The sequence below is a fragment of the Pteropus medius genome, unplaced genomic scaffold (genome assembly GCF_902729225.1).
Source record: "Pteropus medius unplaced genomic scaffold, Ma_sr-lr_union100, whole genome shotgun sequence".
Taxonomy (NCBI): Eukaryota; Metazoa; Chordata; class Mammalia; order Chiroptera; family Pteropodidae; genus Pteropus; species Pteropus medius.
The window spans coordinates 6,143,539-6,163,972 of record NW_024351729.1 but is presented as its reverse complement, the minus strand read 5'-3'; the positions used below and the strand labels follow the sequence as shown (position 1 = coordinate 6,163,972).

The 20,434-nt window shown below is 35.0% G+C and overlaps 1 protein-coding gene across 2 annotated transcripts in view; it reads left to right on the top strand.

The window, feature by feature from the left end:
- The window catches only part of HECW2 (HECT, C2 and WW domain containing E3 ubiquitin protein ligase 2), a 318,168-nt gene that overhangs the window by 240,157 nt on the left and 57,577 nt on the right, over positions 1-20,434 (top strand). For both annotated transcript variants that reach the window (XM_039844303.1, XM_039844304.1), the window contains 3 exons: positions 4,580-4,714; positions 7,977-8,079; positions 9,605-9,701. In XM_039844303.1, the coding sequence (XP_039700237.1) occupies positions 4,580-4,714; positions 7,977-8,079; positions 9,605-9,701 (335 nt within the window). The remainder of the gene's footprint in view (positions 1-4,579; positions 4,715-7,976; positions 8,080-9,604; positions 9,702-20,434) is intronic.

Sequence of the window (20,434 nt, the reverse complement as noted above, 5' to 3'; positions counted from 1 at the left end):
TTTCTCTTGCTGCTTTTAATAGTCTTTCTTTGTATTTAATCTTTGGCATTTTAATTATGATGTGTCTTGGTGTGGGCCTCTTTGGTTCCCTGCTTTTTGGAATCCTCTGAGCTTCCTGGGGTTTTATGTCCATTCTTTCACCAGGTTAGGGAAATTTTCCATCATTGTTTCTTCAAACAGCTGTTCAACATCTTGATTTTCTTCAGGTATGCCAATCAGATATTTTTGGAGCCTTTATAGTGTCCCATATCCTCTTTAAATTATTTTTATAGTCTTGGCATCTTTTTTTTTTGCCATTCTGATTGAATGTGCTGATTGGCTTTCCTGTCCTCTAGATAGGGCGTTTGATCCTCTTCTTTTTTTACTTTGTTTATTCCTTTGTTTATCCCATTTAATATACTTTTCATCTCAGATAATGTATTCTTCATTTCTGACTGGTTCCCTTTTATATGTTTTTGATCTGTTTGTTGAAGTTCTCACTGAATTTATCTACTCTTCCCAAAACTTAATTGGGTATCTTCATAACCAGTGTTTTGAGCTCTGCATCTGTTAGATTACCTGACTCTATTATATCTGGATCTCAGTTCTCTTCTCTCGTATGGTTTCTGCGTCATTGTCTTCCCATTTTGGCTGTCTTTCTGTGTCTGTTTCTATGTACTAAGCAAAGCTCCTAAGTATCCCAGTCTTATTTGTGGTGTGGATTTGCGAAGTAGGTGTCCAGTGGCACAATGAGAAGAGGCTCAGCTACAGGCCAAATTTAGCCCAAGCCTCTACCCCTCCGGGGCCAGCTGTTAAGATTCAGCAAGCAATCCACAGATGCTGTGCTTATAGTTGCCTCAAAAGGCCACACCAGAAACCAAGGCCAGCTGCCTCCAGTGTGAGTCTAGGTGCTGCTCAGCAAGGAGCACCTGACTTGCTGAGGATACACCTGGATGTGGCTTAGGTGGGGCCGCGAGTTGGGGAAGGCGGGGTTTCAGGGAATCCTCTGGGCAGAGCAACATCTGTTATCCAGTCTGATGACCTCACAGCAATGGCGGCGCTGTGTCTGTGCACTGGGAGCAGGGAGGGCTCAACAGGTAACAATGGATACCGCCGGCACTTCTGTACAGTGTGAGTCTCTCCTAGACCCTCACTCTGACAACATCTTCCTGTAAGTCCCCAGTACCCACCGCGTGCAGCCTAATTGGCACTGGTGTTCAGAGCGAGCAGGTCCATCACCACAAATACCTGATTGCGGACGCAGCCCCTTTAAGAGGCATCTGCTGCTGCCGCAGCCTGCATCTCACTGAGCTGCTGGAGACCGGGTCGCCCCGCGTCCTCGCCCCATCCTACCCTCTACCATTGCAGGGTGCTTTCTTGGGTTTCTCCCTAGTTGTATGGCTTGTTTATCAAGATCCCAGGTGATTTTTCCTTGCTGTTGCTCCCTGTTTCCGTCACAACCTTGATTTGGTCGCCAGAGGGATGAACAGAGCCTCTTTCATCTATGCCATTTTGGTTGCCCTAGAAGGATTTTTTTTTTGTAAAAATCTCCTTGTGTAAGGGGATTGTCCAGAAGAACCATGTGACATTCTGTTTATATCTCATTGGTCAGAACTTAGTCTGCGTCACACATACCTACAAGGAGCTTGGGAAGTGTAATTTCACTGGAGCCTGTGCATGGACTGTAGCAAGAAGCATGTGATCCTTAGAAAAATGTCTTAGAAGTTAAAACTGTTATTAGTAATAACAATAGTAACTCACATTTAAGGGGTCACAGGTACTATGTTTTAAAATGTATATAAACCATTTTATTTAACCTTTCTTTGATGTAGGTGTTATTATCCCCATTTAACAGAAAAGAAATTGTAGTTTAAAAGAGTTAAGTAGTTTGCCCAAGGTTATGCCTCTAATAAGAGGTGGAGCTAGAGCTCAGAACTAGACTCGTCTTTTTCTAGATCCCAAACATTTAATCACTATTTTGCCTCCCACTTCTTGAATTTTAGTATGTTAGTTTATTCATATCTCCAATAGGATGTTTTAAAACTTTCTTTCCTATTTGCGACATTATAGGCTTTAGCTCTTTACCCTTTCCACTCAACACACACACACACACACACACACACACACACACACACACACACACCCCACCACCCTCATTTATATTTTTTTCAAATCTTTAAGTATTTCTATGCTTACATAAAAGAACATGACTTTTAATACTTAATTAGCTAATTGTGAGTTGTCTTTCTGTATTTTGGTCAGGAGTCTGCATATTAGAGTTTTGGCAATTTATTTACAGAGCACCCTTTCTCTCCCAGATGCAGCCCTAAAAGCTACTGGGGGTAACAGGATGAGTAAGAAAGAGTCCCTACCCTCAAAGCATTTAAATGTAATTCTTTAGAGGATGGATTTTAGACAAGTCTCTTAACATCAAATTATACTATGATACTACATGTAAATCACAATTGACCTAGATGTGCACACCCATTTGTCCTTATAATTACAAATGCATCATGGTTACCTCTGAATGGCCACCCATCCCTTCAAAGCATTCTCAAGAAATTAGGTAAACAGACAATTTTATTTTATAACTCTTTGTATTTTTCCCTTAAACAACATGGCTTATATTATTGTTTTAGTAATATAACTTAATCTTAACTTACATAAAGTAGATATGGGGTCGATTATAACCTATTATTTTGAAATGTCCATTTGTAAAAATGATTGAATTCCTATTTTATGACATTTTGAATAGTGGCAGAAATAATGTACAAGTGTAATAGAAACCCAAATCAAATGGGGACCAGACATGACATTTGAACCAGAGCCTACCAATACAAGCCTGTGTAAGGTTTATCATTGGTGTATTTTTTTTTTTTAACAAAATCAGAGAAGAAAGATGTTCCACCTGACAATTAGGGTAAAAAGAGCATTACCTGGGGGTGTGAGGCTAGTGACACCATCTCCTACAAGACTTCTATTTAATCTAGTCTTCATTACCTCAAAATGGGATATTGTGAGAAGAGACTGGCAAGGATTCTAATTCTCTTCATTTCTCTGCTTTGTTTTCTAGTGCATCTACTGCTTAAAGATATTTCTTTACAAAGAAGTCATTTTTTTTTTCCTATTTGGGAGCTACCTACAAATTATTTTGCCCTGTTTTTTGATTATGTATATACAGAAATATTTTATTTCATAATGGGAAGGGGATATTTTTTATAAGCATAAATGCATTACCTGCCCCTGGGGTTTGCCTAGATGTAGTCATTATTAGTCTTTAAGGTACTTTGTTAATTGTGCTCCATCAGTTTGAGAAGTCAGTTCCTTTTCATTTAGGCTATTTAGCATGTTATCATGTGCCCTGACACTTGATTTATAGGTAATGAGTCTCCTGGATCTGCTAATAGTCTCTTTTATCTTTGATGGCCTAATTAACTTTATCTGATCATGGAAAATGTATGTTTTCTAATTGCCATTGAGGTCATGGGCTTCATTATTACCTTGAGTGAATTTTACTTTGAAAATTTACACCTTTTGGTTCCTAAAGATAATGAGAAATAGCACTCGTGTAGAGCTTTAGAATTAAACACGATTTTTTAAAAAAGGCTCCTCTACGTTGTATGCAATTCTTACTGTAGCACTGAGCAAGTGATTTATGCTCATTCATGATTTCATGTCACCAGAGATTCTGCAGTAAATATAAACATGGTTTCCTCCCTCTTCTCACATTATGGGGGAGAAACATTTATTATAAATGAGGTGACATGTTTATAGAAGAAATCTTATGCAAGTGCAGAGAACTTAAGTGGCTTGCCCAGAGTCATTGTATCTCACAGGATTTCTGGGGATGTGTGCGATCAATGATTAAACTGGAAAGGCAAATAGGAAGGAGATTTTAAAGTCTTGGAAAACTGACCAGAGAGCAGCGTTTTTTCCTAAAGATAACGGATAGCCAGTACAGGTTTGGACTGGCGTGGTGATATAATCAAAGCATTTAGAAAGAATATTCTGATAGTGAAGTGACAGTTAAATGAATCATGTTGCTGATGTAGAACTGAGACTATTAATACTAACTAATAATATAATAATATATATAAAAGCCCTGAAATAATGGGATAGTAGTCAGGACAAATAAAGGAGACACTACAATGGGAAAATGGGGAGGACTCTGTGGCTGACTGCATAGGAGAAAGAAAAGAGAAGTCAATGATGTTTGTAGGTTCCGGTGATAAGAACTTTGTAATAACTATGGGTAGTAGTAAGAGCTTAAAGAGCATCAGTTAAGAGAAGTCCAAATGTCCATTCATATGACTTCTTTCTAAGGTCATATCTTTGATGACTATCTCGTAGAGTATTTTCTAAAACCAGGAATAATGTTCCTTCGTGCTCTCTTCATTCGTGATCCAATTTAAGCATGGCTTTCTCACTTTGGTCTGTCCTGAAGGAGTAAGGAAAAATTCCCCCCAAAGATTTAAAATTAGGAGAAAATGGAGCTAAGATCGTTACTCAAAAGCTGGTCTTTTCCTGAATGCGTGAAATGGTAGGCCTGCTAAGACAAGTGTGTTGTGCGTACTGACTGTTTGAGTGGATTGTTTCCTAGGCATTTTTTGTTGACCACAACTCCCGAACCACCACTTTCATTGATCCCCGGCTCCCACTGCAAAGCAGTCGACCCACCAGCGCGCTGGTCCATCGGCAGCACCTGACGAGGCAGCGCAGCCACAGTGCGGGCGAGGTGAGTCACCAGCCTTAGGAACCGACCTGTGGCTGAGAGAAGCTACAGGGATGTGGCGCTGTGTGGACTTGTGCTGGCTTTTCATTATTGTTTTATCTTGTTTTCCTTGCTTGACTTAGAGATTGTCATTTGGAGGCTGAAAGTGTTGGAATATTGACAGGGCTTCTTTTAGAAACATACAGAACCTTAATGACGGAATTTTAAAAAGCAGGATATATGAGGAAAGGTTGAAGAAATTAGAGAGGTTTTCTTAAATTCTGAAGATGGTGAGAGAGAATACATAATATAATAAAAAGTTCAAGAGAGGATACACACCCTTTAGCATACTTAAGTGCAGCTTCAGAGGAAGAAATGAATGTAACTTTTAGTGGGCTACAGTTTGGTAAAATGTGAGGAAATTTCCTTAGTAAGGGTTGTGGATTAGATTAAAACCTAGGGCCAAGATATGGAATTGTGGTGTTCTCACTAACATTCTTTAAAATTAGAAGATATCTGGGAGTTGACTTATGTACTCTAAATGCCCAGAGAAAATGGGGAAATTGAGAAATATAAAAAGCTCTGCTTTTTGTCTACTTTGCTAGTTTGCAGTGACCAGTGGTAACCACATGAGGGCTTTCTAATAGCCTTACCTCCCCCTTCCTCCAAAACACCCCAACAACTAAAGAAAAGAAAAAAGAAATAATCTCTTCCTGCTTCCCTTTTTCATTAGCACCTTAAATAATAGGAACGTTTTAGGTCAAATTTTTTCCTCCTTAATACGGATTTATGCTTTGAACATATATCATCACTTAATATACATTGTTTCTAAAAATTCCTTTAAACATATTTAAGATTCTTTTCCTGCATGCCTTTTCCACATCTGTGTCCATATCATATTTTCAGTATTATGTTTTAGGTCAAATATTATTGTACCTTCTGTTATAAGAAAAGATTATGAATACAATAAATAACTGGATTTGATTCATCAAAATTCCAGTCTTAGAATTTCCTCTCATGATTTACATACTTGCTCTAATGCATCCTGTGTGTTTGCTGGTTATAAGTGCAGACATAGAAGAGTTTATATGAGAAGCTCATATAAAAATAATATACAAATTTATTGCAGGATGAAATATCTACAAAAATATTTATGTTTTATGAATAGCTAATAAATCTTTACCTTGCTGTCATATAAACTATTAGTGGTGAACTAATGATGCTAACAGCATTCCTCTTAAAAGCAGAACAGACCTCTCACCTTTAGACCTTGTGCATGATATGTAGCATGGTTAGAGCCCTGCCTGGCTTTGTTACGTGGCCAGTGCACTTTAGCCATTTGCCCTAGCTTGCCTTCACAGTATAAAGCTGACTGTTCAGTCTGGTCAGGACTACATGCACAAGATTAAGAACAACACTTACATTTTCTTTCAACCCCTCTGCCTCAGAATTTGAATTATTTTCGTGGTCTAATAGTAGTCTATTGTGGAGCGGGATCCTAAGGTACACATTAAAATTTGAATGAAGATTTCCCTTTGTTTTGATGGAAACTGAGCAGTGGACCAGAGATACCCCATAAAGACTCAGCATTCGGCCCCAGTGTTGTTAAACTTTTGAGAGGAATATGCTTCCTGGCCCAGAACATCGGAGGCATGAACATCCTACAGCTATATGCACATTTGTTACTGTCTGATGGTCTGGTTCGAAGAAGTGGAGTGTCAAGGAGAAGACCTTTGGCTGTTCTGGGAAATGATGACACATAGCAACATTCCAACAGGAGGGAAAATATATGTAGGTATATTGAAATAATAAGTTCTGTGAGTGACAAACAAGGTGTAGTTAATGACTGAATCTCTGCAAGAGTGGCTAACTTCATTCCTTAAAGCCAATAACTCAGGAGAAGCAGAGTGAGACACTCTTAGTTACATAAACAAGTCTTTCCAGACACTCTCTTATACTTATTTAGTAAATATTCCAGGTAGTAGAAACTTTGGTATCTCTTCTATCCAAAAATTAATACTTACCAAACATCTACAGTGTAGAAATGTGCATTCCTGTGTTCTTATTAAGAAGAGAATATATGAAACTAACCATAATGCAAATGAATACAAATAGGAGTAAAAAATGCTTTATAAACTGATAGTAATGGCATCTGCCTTATAAATGTACATCAAGTGCCATGGCAGCTCAGAGAAGGTCACACTTAATGCCAGCTTGAAGGTAAGGAAAGGCTTCATCCAGGAGTGGCTATTTGAACTACGCTTTGAATGAGTGAGTGCATTCTTGAAGGATAAGCAAGCAGTGTAGGGTGGGGATGATATTTCCAGTTTTAGGGCCTTTAGGAAAACCCTCACCAAACACCTAACTGATGCAATATGATAAAATGTTTGTGAAGGTTTGAACGGGTGGGAGTAGAAGCTCTATTTTAAAATACCAATTTATAAATCCAGTAAGTTATTTTATTTTGCCTTTTGTTCTCTTATTTTCTTATACTACTGTTCTAATGTCGTCTTAAAAGACTTCTGTAATATGTGGGGAAATGCTAAAACAGAAGCTAAAGCAATGTTAGAGTTTTCTGGTAAATACTAATAGGCATTTTTGTTTATCTACTTGTATATATGAGTTTCTAAATCTATAATAAGTATAATAAATAATTCAGGTCAGGGCAACCCTATTTAGCTCCTCCACACCTGCTATGATTAGCTCCCTGGTGTGGGAGGTTCAAACCAGAAAGAGCTGTTGTGCTGGGTGCTCTAATAGGCACATAAAATTGCCTCTAAGAAGATAATACACCAACTCAAAAACCCACACGAAGAGGGCTGCTCTTCAGCCTCTCTGCTGGGGCAGAGAATGACCTTACCTGCCGTGGCCAAAAGAAGGCATATCCTGGCACTGCTGGATATATTTTGGACTGCCTAGGTCTTCTCTCTGAATGCATTGTTGCAGATTTGTGTTCTGTCAAGGCAGAAGTTTTTCCTGATAAACATGTCTGCTGTTTAACATCTAAAACCTCAATAATTGTAAACATATGGAACTGCTCCTCTACCACTGAGTAAATAGTCACTGTCCCAGCCCCTCTCGGGGACCTGGATGCCCCAAACCTTCCACTCAATTCAGCAACCAAAGCAGAGCTTTCGAGAATAATCCTCAGCTGGCATCAGTTCTGTTCAGTTGGTACTTACCAATGCTCGTCGTCAAGTATTTTGAACAACTTGGCTCTGGTTGCTGACATAAAGTACTCTAAGTCTTGGGGCAGGCAGACTATAAATGATGCTCATGTTTGCAGGTAGGAGAAGATTCTCGACATGCAGGACCACCAGTTCTTCCCAGGCCATCGAGTACATTCAATACAGTCAGTAGGCCACAATACCAGGACATGGTTCCAGTGGGTATGTCATCCCTTTCCAGAAATCTTTATCTTTGCTTTTCATGTCAGTATGTACCATGCATTCTGTGCTGTGCTTCCCTGTTGTCAGCCTGCTACTTTTGCCTTGTACTGAGAAACTGTTCTATTATCCCTAAGAAATTGATTTGAATCTCAAAGCACTTATGTCTTACAATCCTATAGGAGGAGTTTTTTTTTATACTACTCTATCTTTTCTGAGTAGAGCTGTTATAGTGGATTGTTGACGATAAAGAAAAATGTCTTTAAGGCAACTATACTATGTGGTAATTTCAAATTAGGCATTTGGATAAGCATATTCTTGATATATATTAATGGTTGGACAAAATTTCAGTGGGATGTGAGCCTGTAGGCACTTCACGAAATACAAAAGCAATGATAGCACATCCTTAAGGATTTTTGTGGCAAATTTCAGAGCATAATTGTAAAATAAAAATAAATGGCTGTGGGCAAATAAGCCTGAAGAACAGCTTAATTATTATTAAAATGATAAGGTCAAAGTAGGTCAGTTGTCAAACTCTGAATCCCTAAGGCAGGTGGAGCGGACAGGCTGGCCGGGGAACATAGGAACTCCTTGCTCCATCTTAAATTTGAACAGCTCTCCATTTGTCTGTTTTTACGTTAACTTTTTTAAGAAAAACTTTACCATGAAATGTAATGTAATGCCCATGGCTTAAAGGAGTTTGACAGCCACTAGATAAGAAATTCTTGGGTCAAAGTAAGCAGATTTTGCTTTATTATGTCATTACTAAGAGGATAGTAAATACTGAACACAGAATTTTAAAGTACTATAAAATTGTTGCTCAAAACGTTACCTAGTATCTGATCGTGGATAGAATGTGAAAAAATCATTGACAAATTTTAATTATAAAGGCAGTTTTATTATTGATATATGCTGAAATATGTAGTTAGGGACACTTTGAATTTAACAGTGAGATTCCATGTCAGCAAATAGTATTTTTAAAAAAGTTTATTCATATTTAACTAAAATGTGTATAGGTAGGCAGCATGGTGCAACTAAATTTGAACTAGCAAATGCCCAAAGAATTATACTTGTTTGACCATTTATTACTTTAGGTAAGCCATATTTCTTGATCATATTTATGAACACAAGATTCATGACAGAACTAGGATTTCTATGTGGCTGATATTTAATCAGAAGATAGTTTTTCATTTCTAACAGTTACTTATAAAGTTGATTTTGGTACGCATTAGCTTAAAACAATTAGTATCTAGAATCTTGTTTGTGATCTCATTTGCAATTTGATGACATACGGCTCATCAAATGAGTTTAATGAGTGCTTAAGTAAGTCACACCTAATAAATCTATGTCCAATTCTCATATAATGGGGTAGACACAAACTGGAATTTAAGCTTATGTAGCGGCTCCAAACTTTGACTCTGAGTACAAGGAATATTTACCAGAAAAATTAATTTTTTAAAGTTTGGATTTATATGCACAAAACTAATACCAGATTTTTAAAATATTGTTATATTTTCTGATTTTTCAGCTTACAATGACAAGATTGTTGCGTTTCTGCGCCAACCCAATATCTTCGAAATTCTACAGGAACGCCAACCTGATCTTACCAGGAATCACTCACTCAGGTAACCATAATATCGGCATTTGGTTCACGTCGTGTAAGCCCAACTCTTAAATCTTCAGTACAATGATAATCTTCTTGGAAATTCACTCTTTCTTTCTGGCATTCTGAACAAAGTCATCTTGTAACAGATACTTTATGTCATTGACACCAGGTCACTGTAGTCCTGGCTTTTCTCTATTAAGTACAAAGATTGAATAAAATTAATTATAGAACCTAGAACCCTCTTTAAAGGTTATGAAAAAGAAACTAAAATTCACAGCCAAGAATGTCCCCTAGATGTGCAGATTATAATGAAAATAATAAGACACTAACCTTTTTGAGTATAGCTTGAGTAAACAAAAGTAACATAGAGTTTATTGAATTGAGACTTATTAAATCCTAGACTTGGTAGTCACATTTTTCCATAATAAAAACATAGTGGAACCCAAGGAGGGGATCTGATACTCCCCATAGTCCAGTGTTCCTCTGCATGAACCCTCTCTTTTAAACAACTTTGCAATACATCGTGCTTCAAGCCCCGTTTTACTTTCCAGAATACATGCTGTTCCTTTTCCCTGGCAAGTTTTTCTTTTCTGTGTTGGGAAAGAAAGATCTTTCCTTTAAAACTTGACACAAGCTGCCCCTACATGAAGATGTTCAGCTCTGCTGTGAACTCTTGTTCTCATGATCAAGGTTGGTATTGCTCAACCTCAGTGTTACAGCGAGATGGAAAAATGATGAGTTAATGCTGAAAATCTGATAAAACTCAAAGCCCATTTGATTTTCATGCCACCTTTACTGGTAGAAATATGTTGCCCAATCATGCCATCCTGACTCACAGCAGTGATTCACAAATACTACTCGACTTAGTTGTGCCAAATGTTTTCATCAGAATCACCTGGGGAGTTTTATAAAGTACAAAATACCAGGTCTTATCTCCCACAACTTCTCTGTTGCCTCTGAATTTATAACCCCTGTCCTCCCACAGACCGCCCAGAAATTTAAATCAGGTCTGGGACAGAGCTCAAGCATTTAAATTTTAAAAAACATATAATTTCAGTGGCACAGCCAGGTGTAATAAGCTCTGGTCTAGACACTAATTTGATAATTAATCGTGTAACAAATTGAGTTGTCCTTCTTACTATTTTGGTTATGTGACTTTTCTGCTTTAATTAGACTTTTCAGGTCTTTATGCTTCATTTCCAATTAGATTATAAGCTCATTACAAATAAAGATGTTACTCAACTCATAATTATTTCTCCTCCTTACTACTCAAATATCTAGAATAGCACTTTTCATATAGTGAATGTATGTATGTACGTGTGTGTGTATATATACGTAATAAATTACCGAATATCCTTTTTGTGATGTTCTCAGTCTCTCACAGCTTTTTTTAATGAGGTATAATTGACATACAACATTATATTAGTTTTAGGTATACAACATAATGATTCCATATTTATATATCCTGAAAAATGATCACCACAGTAAGTCCAGTTAACATCCACGACCATACACAGTTACAGAACTTTTTTGTATGATGAGAACTTTTAAGATCAGCTCTCAGCAAATTTCAACACAGTATTATAACCATAGTCACCATGTTGTACATTACATCCCCATGACTTATTTATTTTATAACTGGACGTTTGCACCTTTTAACCCCCTCCCTGCACCTGTTTCACCCACCCTCCAACCCTGTCAGTCTCTCATATCTTTAAAGCTACCATTACCTTCTAAAGTTTCTAAAGGCTAAAGCTACATATAATTTCAAGTATGACACTATAAAAGTTGCTTATACAGAAATCCTAGTTTCACATTAGTTAACATCTAACTCAAGTTTCAGTGCTTTACCAACTTGGTAAGAATTCTATTCTAAATCACAAAAAAATTATAAAAATGATACAAGTTATCATTTTGTATATTTGTATGTTACGGCATCCACTCAGTAATTTGTGATCCCCAGGAAAATCTTGTGTAAGAACTTCCAGTTAATAAAACTGCAGACATGAGCTCCTCAGTTGTCTAATGAGAGATATTAGAGACTCTGGGCCACAAAACAAAACAAACAAACAAAATCCCTCCTCTTGCGCTAATCATAAAATAAGGAGAACTCTATTTTCTCTCTTTTCTACCAACTCCAGCCCCAATACACACACACACACACACATGCATATACACGCACTTCTAATCAATATCTGTTCTTCTGAAAGACCCCCACCCCCCACAAAAAAGAACAAGAAAGTGGAAACTCAAAGTTTTTCACTTTTGCTCTGCTCTGCACATTATTATTTACACGAATGTAACATATCTTCAAATCTGCACTTTCAGAGAAATCAGGTGATTTAATCTACCCGAACAGGCCACCCAACATTATCATTATTCTTTAACAACTTGACAGAACCTTAACAGATCCTAACAGAGGGAAAAGCTGCAGACTCCATTTGGTAGCTTCCAGTTTTGGTTTTGTTTTTCTTTCTTTTCTGTTTTTTAGAGTCTTAAAAGTCTTTAATCTCCTAAAGATTGCTGAAGATTTTTATTTTTTAGTGATTCCAGTGTCCTCAATTAAGCACAGTCTTTCTTCTAAGGAAGATCTCACATGGTAATCAGTTGCTAAGAAATTATTTGATAGGTTTTGAAATAAATTTCAATCTTATTCCAAAACTTATTTATAAGTTTTATTTATACTTTCTAAAACTGATTACAGAATTTGACCATAAAAATCATAGGCAGTCATGACAAGTAGGGGGAAGTAGGAACTTAAATCGGTGAGATAATGCCATTCTTCTTACACAGAATGTGTATACAGTGCACTTTTAGTTTCTGAAAAGCTTTTGGTAGTTAAGCATTTTACTTATCATAACAACATAATGGGGAAGTTTGTATTATCTAAGAGAACATTCTGTTTCAAATAGTTAAAAACCACATTATAAGAAGCATTCCCACAAACACAGGGGTAGGGAACCAGCTGGGGTTCTTTAATCTCGTGTTTCAGTGATATTTTTGACATGAGATTTATGCATGGAATAGAACTACTGAGTGTGTCAAAGGTAACTGTGACCCTTATATTCATATCCCGAGCAACGCTTCTCAGTAGCACAGTAGCTCTGTGTGCATTCTTCCTCTTCCACAGCACGGCCATTTTAAAGAAATATCCCTTCTTATTTTCTTCACAATGTGATGAGAAAAAGTGTTAGCCCTTGGGAAAGTCAAATAGGTATACCTCTTTACTTTGAATTTTTCCTGTTATGCTTGTGATTCCTCCTAAACCAGAGGATAACAAACAGTTTATCTAGTTTGTATCCATATGTAGCTCCTCTTCCTGAGACTCCAGTAATGTATCTTTCCCTGCAGAATGGCTGTGGTTTCCATGCAATGGGATATGGCTTTGCTTCCAGCTCTCATATTTAAATCACTGCTCCCTCTAACCTTATCTATTATGCAAATGTGAATGCTAAGAAGTCGTCTTCTTTTTTTTTTTAACCTTAGAGGAGGTTATTTCCTCAGAAAAATCAGTACCCTAAAGTCAGTACCACCTCCATCAAATGGGTAGTGTCTCCACTGGATTCCTATATCTTACTATTGGTTCTCATTGAAAGACAGTAATCAAACTAAGAAGCTTTTTGTATGCTGTGACATTAACATAAAAGCTAGAATCAAATGTTCTAATATTTTATCTGAAAACAAATATATTAATTAAAAAAACAACCTTTTAACAATATTTTATAGGTGAATGTAATGAATACAAATTCAATAAAATTTTTGCTATCAGTATTTGTATAGCATGGTTTTATGAATAAGAATCTAAGTGTTATAAAAGTGAATTAAGAATTGAGAATTTCGCCTCTTGTGTGATTATTAGGTCCAGCCATTAAAGCTATTCCCTATACTAGTCCTGCTTTTCCCAGGCATTAATGGTAATTATTTTGAGCTCCAGGCAGATTGCCTCCTTGAGTGCTTCCTAAATAAGTTTTCTTGCTATGAGGATGTAATCTGTGATACTTTTTTTATTCTGGTAAATTGATCCATTCCATTTTTTTGTCAATAGTAAATTAGTAACTTGGAAGTCAAGAAATTCTGAGCTGCAAAAGACAAATAGATACATATCTCAGGATTCACCAGAAAAGAAGCAAACACAGACCATGACCTTCTATTTCTTTCCATTATCTTGTTTTAAAAGCCCTGGAATTATGTTATTGCTCAATTATACTCTTATTTTTTTTTCATTTTAAAAATAGCACATGCCATTGTAAAATTCTGAAACAATACAGCATTTTATGAAATAAAAAATTAAAGTTTCCAAAAGCTGGCTTTTATAAAACAAACCCTGGTGTTCAAAATTTCTAATCTATTTCTTGTCCATTTTTTAGCAAGTGAATTTTTCTACATTTAATATTGCACTGGAAATATTAATCTCAGCTAACACCTGGGCTACTTGGCCAAATAGCATAAATTTACTTCTGCTGATCCTTATGCATTTTCTTGTTACAACCTGCCTGGCCCTCTCTCATAGTGTTCTCCTAATTTGTTCACTGCTCATTCATATGTCTGAAATCAACATGACAAATTTTTTATCTTTGTTGTACTACATTTAGATAACAGGAAATATGGATTGGAACTATTATTTTCCTATGGACCATTCAGATAGGTATAATTAAAAGCACCTGATAAAATAATTTATCGACACCACGTAGTAATAGTCATTGGATGGTTCTGGTCTGTCTCTCACTGGGAGACCAGCATTAATAATGGCTCTTAGGAAGTGGTAGAATATACATCTTAAGAGTTCAGGTTTAGGGTCAGACAGTTTGAATTCTGACTCTGTAATTTACTTTCCAGATGCCTTTGAATGAAGCATTTAACCCCTCCAAAGTTATTGTAGTTTCCTTATCTGTAAGATGGGCATAGGAATGTCTAACTTGCGGGGTCTTTTTGAAGATTAAATGAAATAATTTATTTAAAGCACTTAGTACTATGTAAGCAGCATATAACAAATTTAAATTAATATTATATTAGTCTGTTCTACCTTATTGTGTCACAAAGACTCAGTTTAAAGTAATTTGCCTATAAATTACTCTGATTCTCAAAACCACTATTCCTAAGATTGATCATAATTAGTGGAACGATGTGAGCCTGTGGGTATAGTTAGAACACTGAAAGAGTCTCCTGAGTTCCATGATTAACTTCTGTGTAAGAAGGCTTTCCAGTGCTGTGCTCATGCTGTTTCCTACAGAAAGCTTTGCTCTAAAATCTTTTACTTGTATACGATGCTCCAAGTCTACAGGGAGACCTGAGCCTCTGGCTCAAGGTTCAGCAGAAAAGACTGAGAATCAAAACACCATGGCCCAGTGTCATTGAGATAACATTTCAGAAGACATCCAAAGGTGTATTAAAACATCTTCACAGACAACTAATCTTGTAAATCTCATGAGAAGTTTGGGATTTTGCTACATAGGACTGTAAGGAACATAGATTCTTACACCATGTCATCTATTAGTCTATGGCTTCTGTAAAAGGAATGATTGCTACTCATGCTTTTTTTTAATAGACCTGTTAATTTATGTTTGTTTATAGGTTTTAGACATACTTATCATATGTATCTTGTTTTCATATTTCTCATGCATGGAATCTTATACTAACTGGATAGTCAATCCACTTAAGATTAAAAAGGCCCAGAAGAAAAATTCTTATAGCTAAAATTAGTTTAAATTCTTTTAAAGTATCATACTCAGGTGTTTATTAAGTCATTTTCCCATAAAATAGTTCCCTGATATAACTGTGAAAGATTTCCTACCTTATAAACATGTTCGTTCATCCACTGAACATTTCGCCAGAGTTGTATTTTCTTGCTAACAAATAGTTCATTAAGGATTTGCAAACCATTTTCTAGCATGAAGAATAGTCATATTTTAGGTATATCTGTTCAGCATTAATTTTTGCTATATTCTGTTGTATTTATCAAGAAAAGAGTTCTGCAAGATGTCATCTTTCTTGTCTATTTCTTGTCCATTTTTTAGCAAGTGAATTTTTCTACATTTAATATTGCACTGGAAATATTAATCTCAGCTAACACCTGGGCTACTTGGTCAAATAGCATAAATTTACTTCTGCTGAAGTATAGTAGTTCATCAGAAATGGACTCTATGTAGACCAAAGAAAAATGTCAGTACTGAATCAAGCCTCAATGCTTTCCTGAAATTCAAAAGGATAATAAGCCATTCTAAAATCATAAAAACAGTGCATGTTGCATTATCATTTATGATAGCACAAAATAGTTTTAATGAAATCTGCTTTTTACATGTTTTTAGATCTATTGCTAAATTGTCAGTGAATCAGAAGCCTTTCTTACAAAACAATCAAAATATGCATCTCCCTACATTAATAATGCTTATTTTTTTCTTTTTTGTCTCTCTCAATGTATTTAAATAGTCATGGAAACTGTCTTCAGAAAAATTAACTAAGCTAAAATTAAAATCTCCTTGTTTCATATACATTGTCCTACATACAAATGGATACTATTATACATCCCATTGAATAAATGATTACTTTCAGTTCTTTGGGGACATATTTTTCAGAAAACATTCTTGCATACCCATCAGGGTGCCATTGTACTAAGAATCAGGTACCCTATGTGTCTGACTTTTATAGTTTATAATAGAAATGGCATAATAGTACAATCTGTGCTTAAAGTGTTTAAAAACATCTTGTATTTTCTACTATATTTATTCTTATAGACATATATTCCAAATCAAGTCCAAGGTATATGAAGTCAAGGTATATATCTTACTTATCTTTTTAATTTTCATAGGACATCACATATTATATTGCATAGAGTGAGTGTTTGACAAATATGTGGTAAATCAATCAATTTCATAGGCACTTAAGTCCCATATTTGGGATTTGATGATAACACTTAAAACAATTTATTCTGAAAGTCAAGTTGCTACTTTTCAAATTATGCAAAATCACATATTTAAACATACAGAATCTATCTTTTTAATACAACTTATACATCTTTGTATATTCTAATATGTCATTTTAGATCTAGGAAATGACAGCATAACGATTTATTTTGAAAACTTGGCTAAATTTCTCTAGCACATAGCATTTTTTTGAGTTTTGATATGAATTTTTGAATAATGTTCTCAACTTTTAAAATGCATTGGGATTATGATGGTGATTGTTTTTTATTTTGAAGCTACTATAGATACAATTAAAATATTTATAGTTTTCTATTTTTTTCTTTTATAACTGTAACATTTTTTCACATATCCAACCCTTCCATTTGTTACAATAAAACTTTCTGGTTTATTTATTTAGGAACTCATTGTTTCTTGTCTAGATTTTCCCAAAGTATTTTGTGTTTTTGCTTCTGTTGTGGGTGGACTTTATTTTTAAGTCTTCTAAATAAGACTACCAAAATGTAGGAAAATATTGGTTTTTATAGTACTATTTTCTAGAAATTAGTACTTTAAGTTTTTTTTTTCTTGCCTTTACATTTTATATCACTGTTTAAAAACACTGTCATGTCCATATCTCTCCCTTTATATGCAGTTTAACTGGCTTATCCATTCTAATTGCTTCACATCAACCAATTTTTTTGTTTGTTTTAATATATAGTTATTTTAAAATAAAACTACAGGCAGGTATAACATAGTTTCAATTCCTGAATATATTTTCAGTTAAAACACCTATTATCAAGTGCATAATAGAATATTATAATTCATAAGAAAATAACTTCTAGTTATACCTTCCAGTATATTCTAGATATTAATTCCTAGTATATCCTAGATATTAATTCCTCAGAATAACGGTGGACTGAGGGTTCAAGCTGTTAGAATGCCTTAGGTAAGATGTCTATAACCAAGTTCTTTTGTATATAATAACAAAACTCCCTTTTTAGAGTCCATATTGGTTTTGCTTCATATAGAATTTTGCTATATTGAGAATAATGTTTTTCATTATCTATTGAATTATGAGAAATGTAAAGCCTTCATATGTGTTATCTCTTTGGTATTCATAGCATTATTTCAGTTTTATAGAGAGACCAGTATCTTGTCTACTGCATATCATAGAAATATTCAATAAATATTTGTGGAATTAACCAAGGTAAACAGCATGAATAAAACAACTTGCCAACAACAAAAACAGGGAAGTTGTTCATAAGGCATTTAATTTGGCTCTATTTTCAATAAATTATACTGTCTATTGAAAAAGGAATAAGTAATTATGAAGCCTATCTAATAATATATTCAATAGCTGAAAATTATTGAATTCTACCATGTAAAAGGTTTCATGCTAAGTATTTTATTTGTATTCATTCATTTAATCCTTTCTACAATCCTTTGAGGCATGTACTGTAACTATACTTATTTTGAAATGAGGAAACCAGCAAAGAGAGTTAAGTAACTCTTTAAATTCTAATCAAAGAACTTATTTATATCTATTTACAACAAATTTTTCCCTGAAACTTATAGCTCATTAATGTCAATTCTGTGTGTCCATAAAAATCATATGACCATAATGGACCTATATTTCCAAATCTAACCTATATAATGGGAAGTAGAAAGAAAAGTTGATCTTTTTACTGCTTGACTCTTTCCTTCAAGTCAGACCATACCCTTTGATTGAAATAAAAAGTGTGAATGACCAATGCTAACTTTTCTTTCTTCATTTTATACAATTAGAGAATTCATGGGGATTTCTCTAAAACTGCCCTCAGGCAGCTTTTACTGCACTGTGTCTGCAGGAACCATGTGTGCGCACAATCTGCAATCCAGAGAGTTTTGTGGTTTAGAGGCATTGCTGCTTCTGATTGTTTTTGATCATGATCATGTGCCCTTCTTTAACTTCACTAAAATGTTGGTTGGTTTCGATGAGAGTATTTTCTGTGGGAATTCCGGTCTTGAGACTATGTTCATTGTCCTCAAATGATCTTCTGCTAGAGTTTATCTTCTGGGGTGCTTTGTGGCCTGGAGGAAGTGGTTACAAAAGTCTAAATATTATGGGCATCTGAGGGACAACCATAGCCAGCAGCTTTTCCCTGAGGTTGTCACTATAAAGCATCTTGTTATAACAGTTGTGAGTTTTCTTTTGAAGATTGCCACTTTATCTGTCTTTGAACTTCCCTCAATGGGTCCTGTTTTAGTTAATAATCTGATGTAAGCTTTCTGATTCTCTTTTTCTCTGCGACAACAAGAAGTGATAGCAAGATAGTTTATTCAAAACACTGAATAGACTGGGGAAAGAAGAGGGCTTCGCCCTCAAGAAACTCGCGTTTTAAAAGGAACTGAAGTTGTAACTGAGTGGCCCTGAGAGAAGGTCCAAAGGAGGAAGAGCTGGAATTTATGCTGAAGGGCACAGAGAAGGAAACATACCCATGTAGAGAAGGTCAAATGATAAAATTTTATTTGAATATAATCTTAACCCTCATTAGAAGCCACTAAAATTGAATAGAATTTCTTCATTAAGGTGAGGGCAGTAAAAAAAGAAATTAGAGGACTGCCACGGATTCCTTATAACTCTATAAATTTATAAAATAAACTTGAGTAAATATATTAATGTAATTTTCAAATATCCCCCTAATAACAGTCATGTGTATCTTTAACAATAATCCTCAAGCTTGTTAGGTTTATTTCAGACACTAAGTGAACTCACGGAAATTTGTTAGAAGCCTGTTATTTTCTATTCTAAAAGGAAAATCTGTTATTTTCTATTCCAAAAGGAAAAAAAAATATTGCAGATCAACAATGTTGACTTTAATCACTTTTGTTTTAGTGAAACATAAAGATGTACAAATATAAAATATGCATAAACTTCTTATCCTTATAGCTTTTCTAAACTATAAAGCCAAAAGACTTTTTAAGTAAAAACTTAAAAAACCAGTAATATTTGCATCAATGATATTAATGTGAGAAGATTTTGTTTCTCAAAAGCCAAATCACCAATATCGAGACCATTGTCAATGGAAAGAAATATTTATGCTTTTTGTTTCACTTGTGTTTGATGTGATTGGTTTGATTTTGCATCTAATGGTCTATCACATGCATCTGTGGCATTATCATGCTCATCATTTTTCTTTCTTAACAAATAGCTTATTATTATCTACTGATTCGTTTTGACAAACTAGTTCATTGAATAATGCACCCCCAAATACAATGCTGAAGAAAAAATATATCAAATGTACTCTGTGATATTTCTACTGCCAAATTTTCTCTTTGTAAACTGTTGTAAAATTTTTGTTTAGAGTGAATCATGACATCTTTTATGCTTTCTTTAGTATAAATGCTTAATTTACTTTTTTTTTAAGTCCCTTTATTTTGTTTTCTTTTTAGCCTCTGGCAATTTATATATACATTACTTATCCTTCATCATTGTCATTATGCAAATTAGTACTGCAAAATGAAACCTTTATGCTTTTAATTGGTAAGGGAATTGTTCATGAGTGGCAGACAAGGACTATTGTTACTTTATTTAACATTAAAGTCCTGATAATGACTTAAGGGCCAGGCACGGACACTTTGAAAGTTTATATCTAATCACTTGGCACCAACTGTCTTGTAAATGCAAACATGGGAGCTAAAGTCATATGGTAATATTCAGTCATAAATATCACCTAGATTATCCGAAATATGCCTACCTCAGTAGGCATATTATCCAAAATTGTTAGCAATTTTGATCAACAAAGTGAAAACAGAAAAAATTTTAAATTATCCTAGAACTCAAGATTATGTCTGTAGATTTCTAGTAGACAAG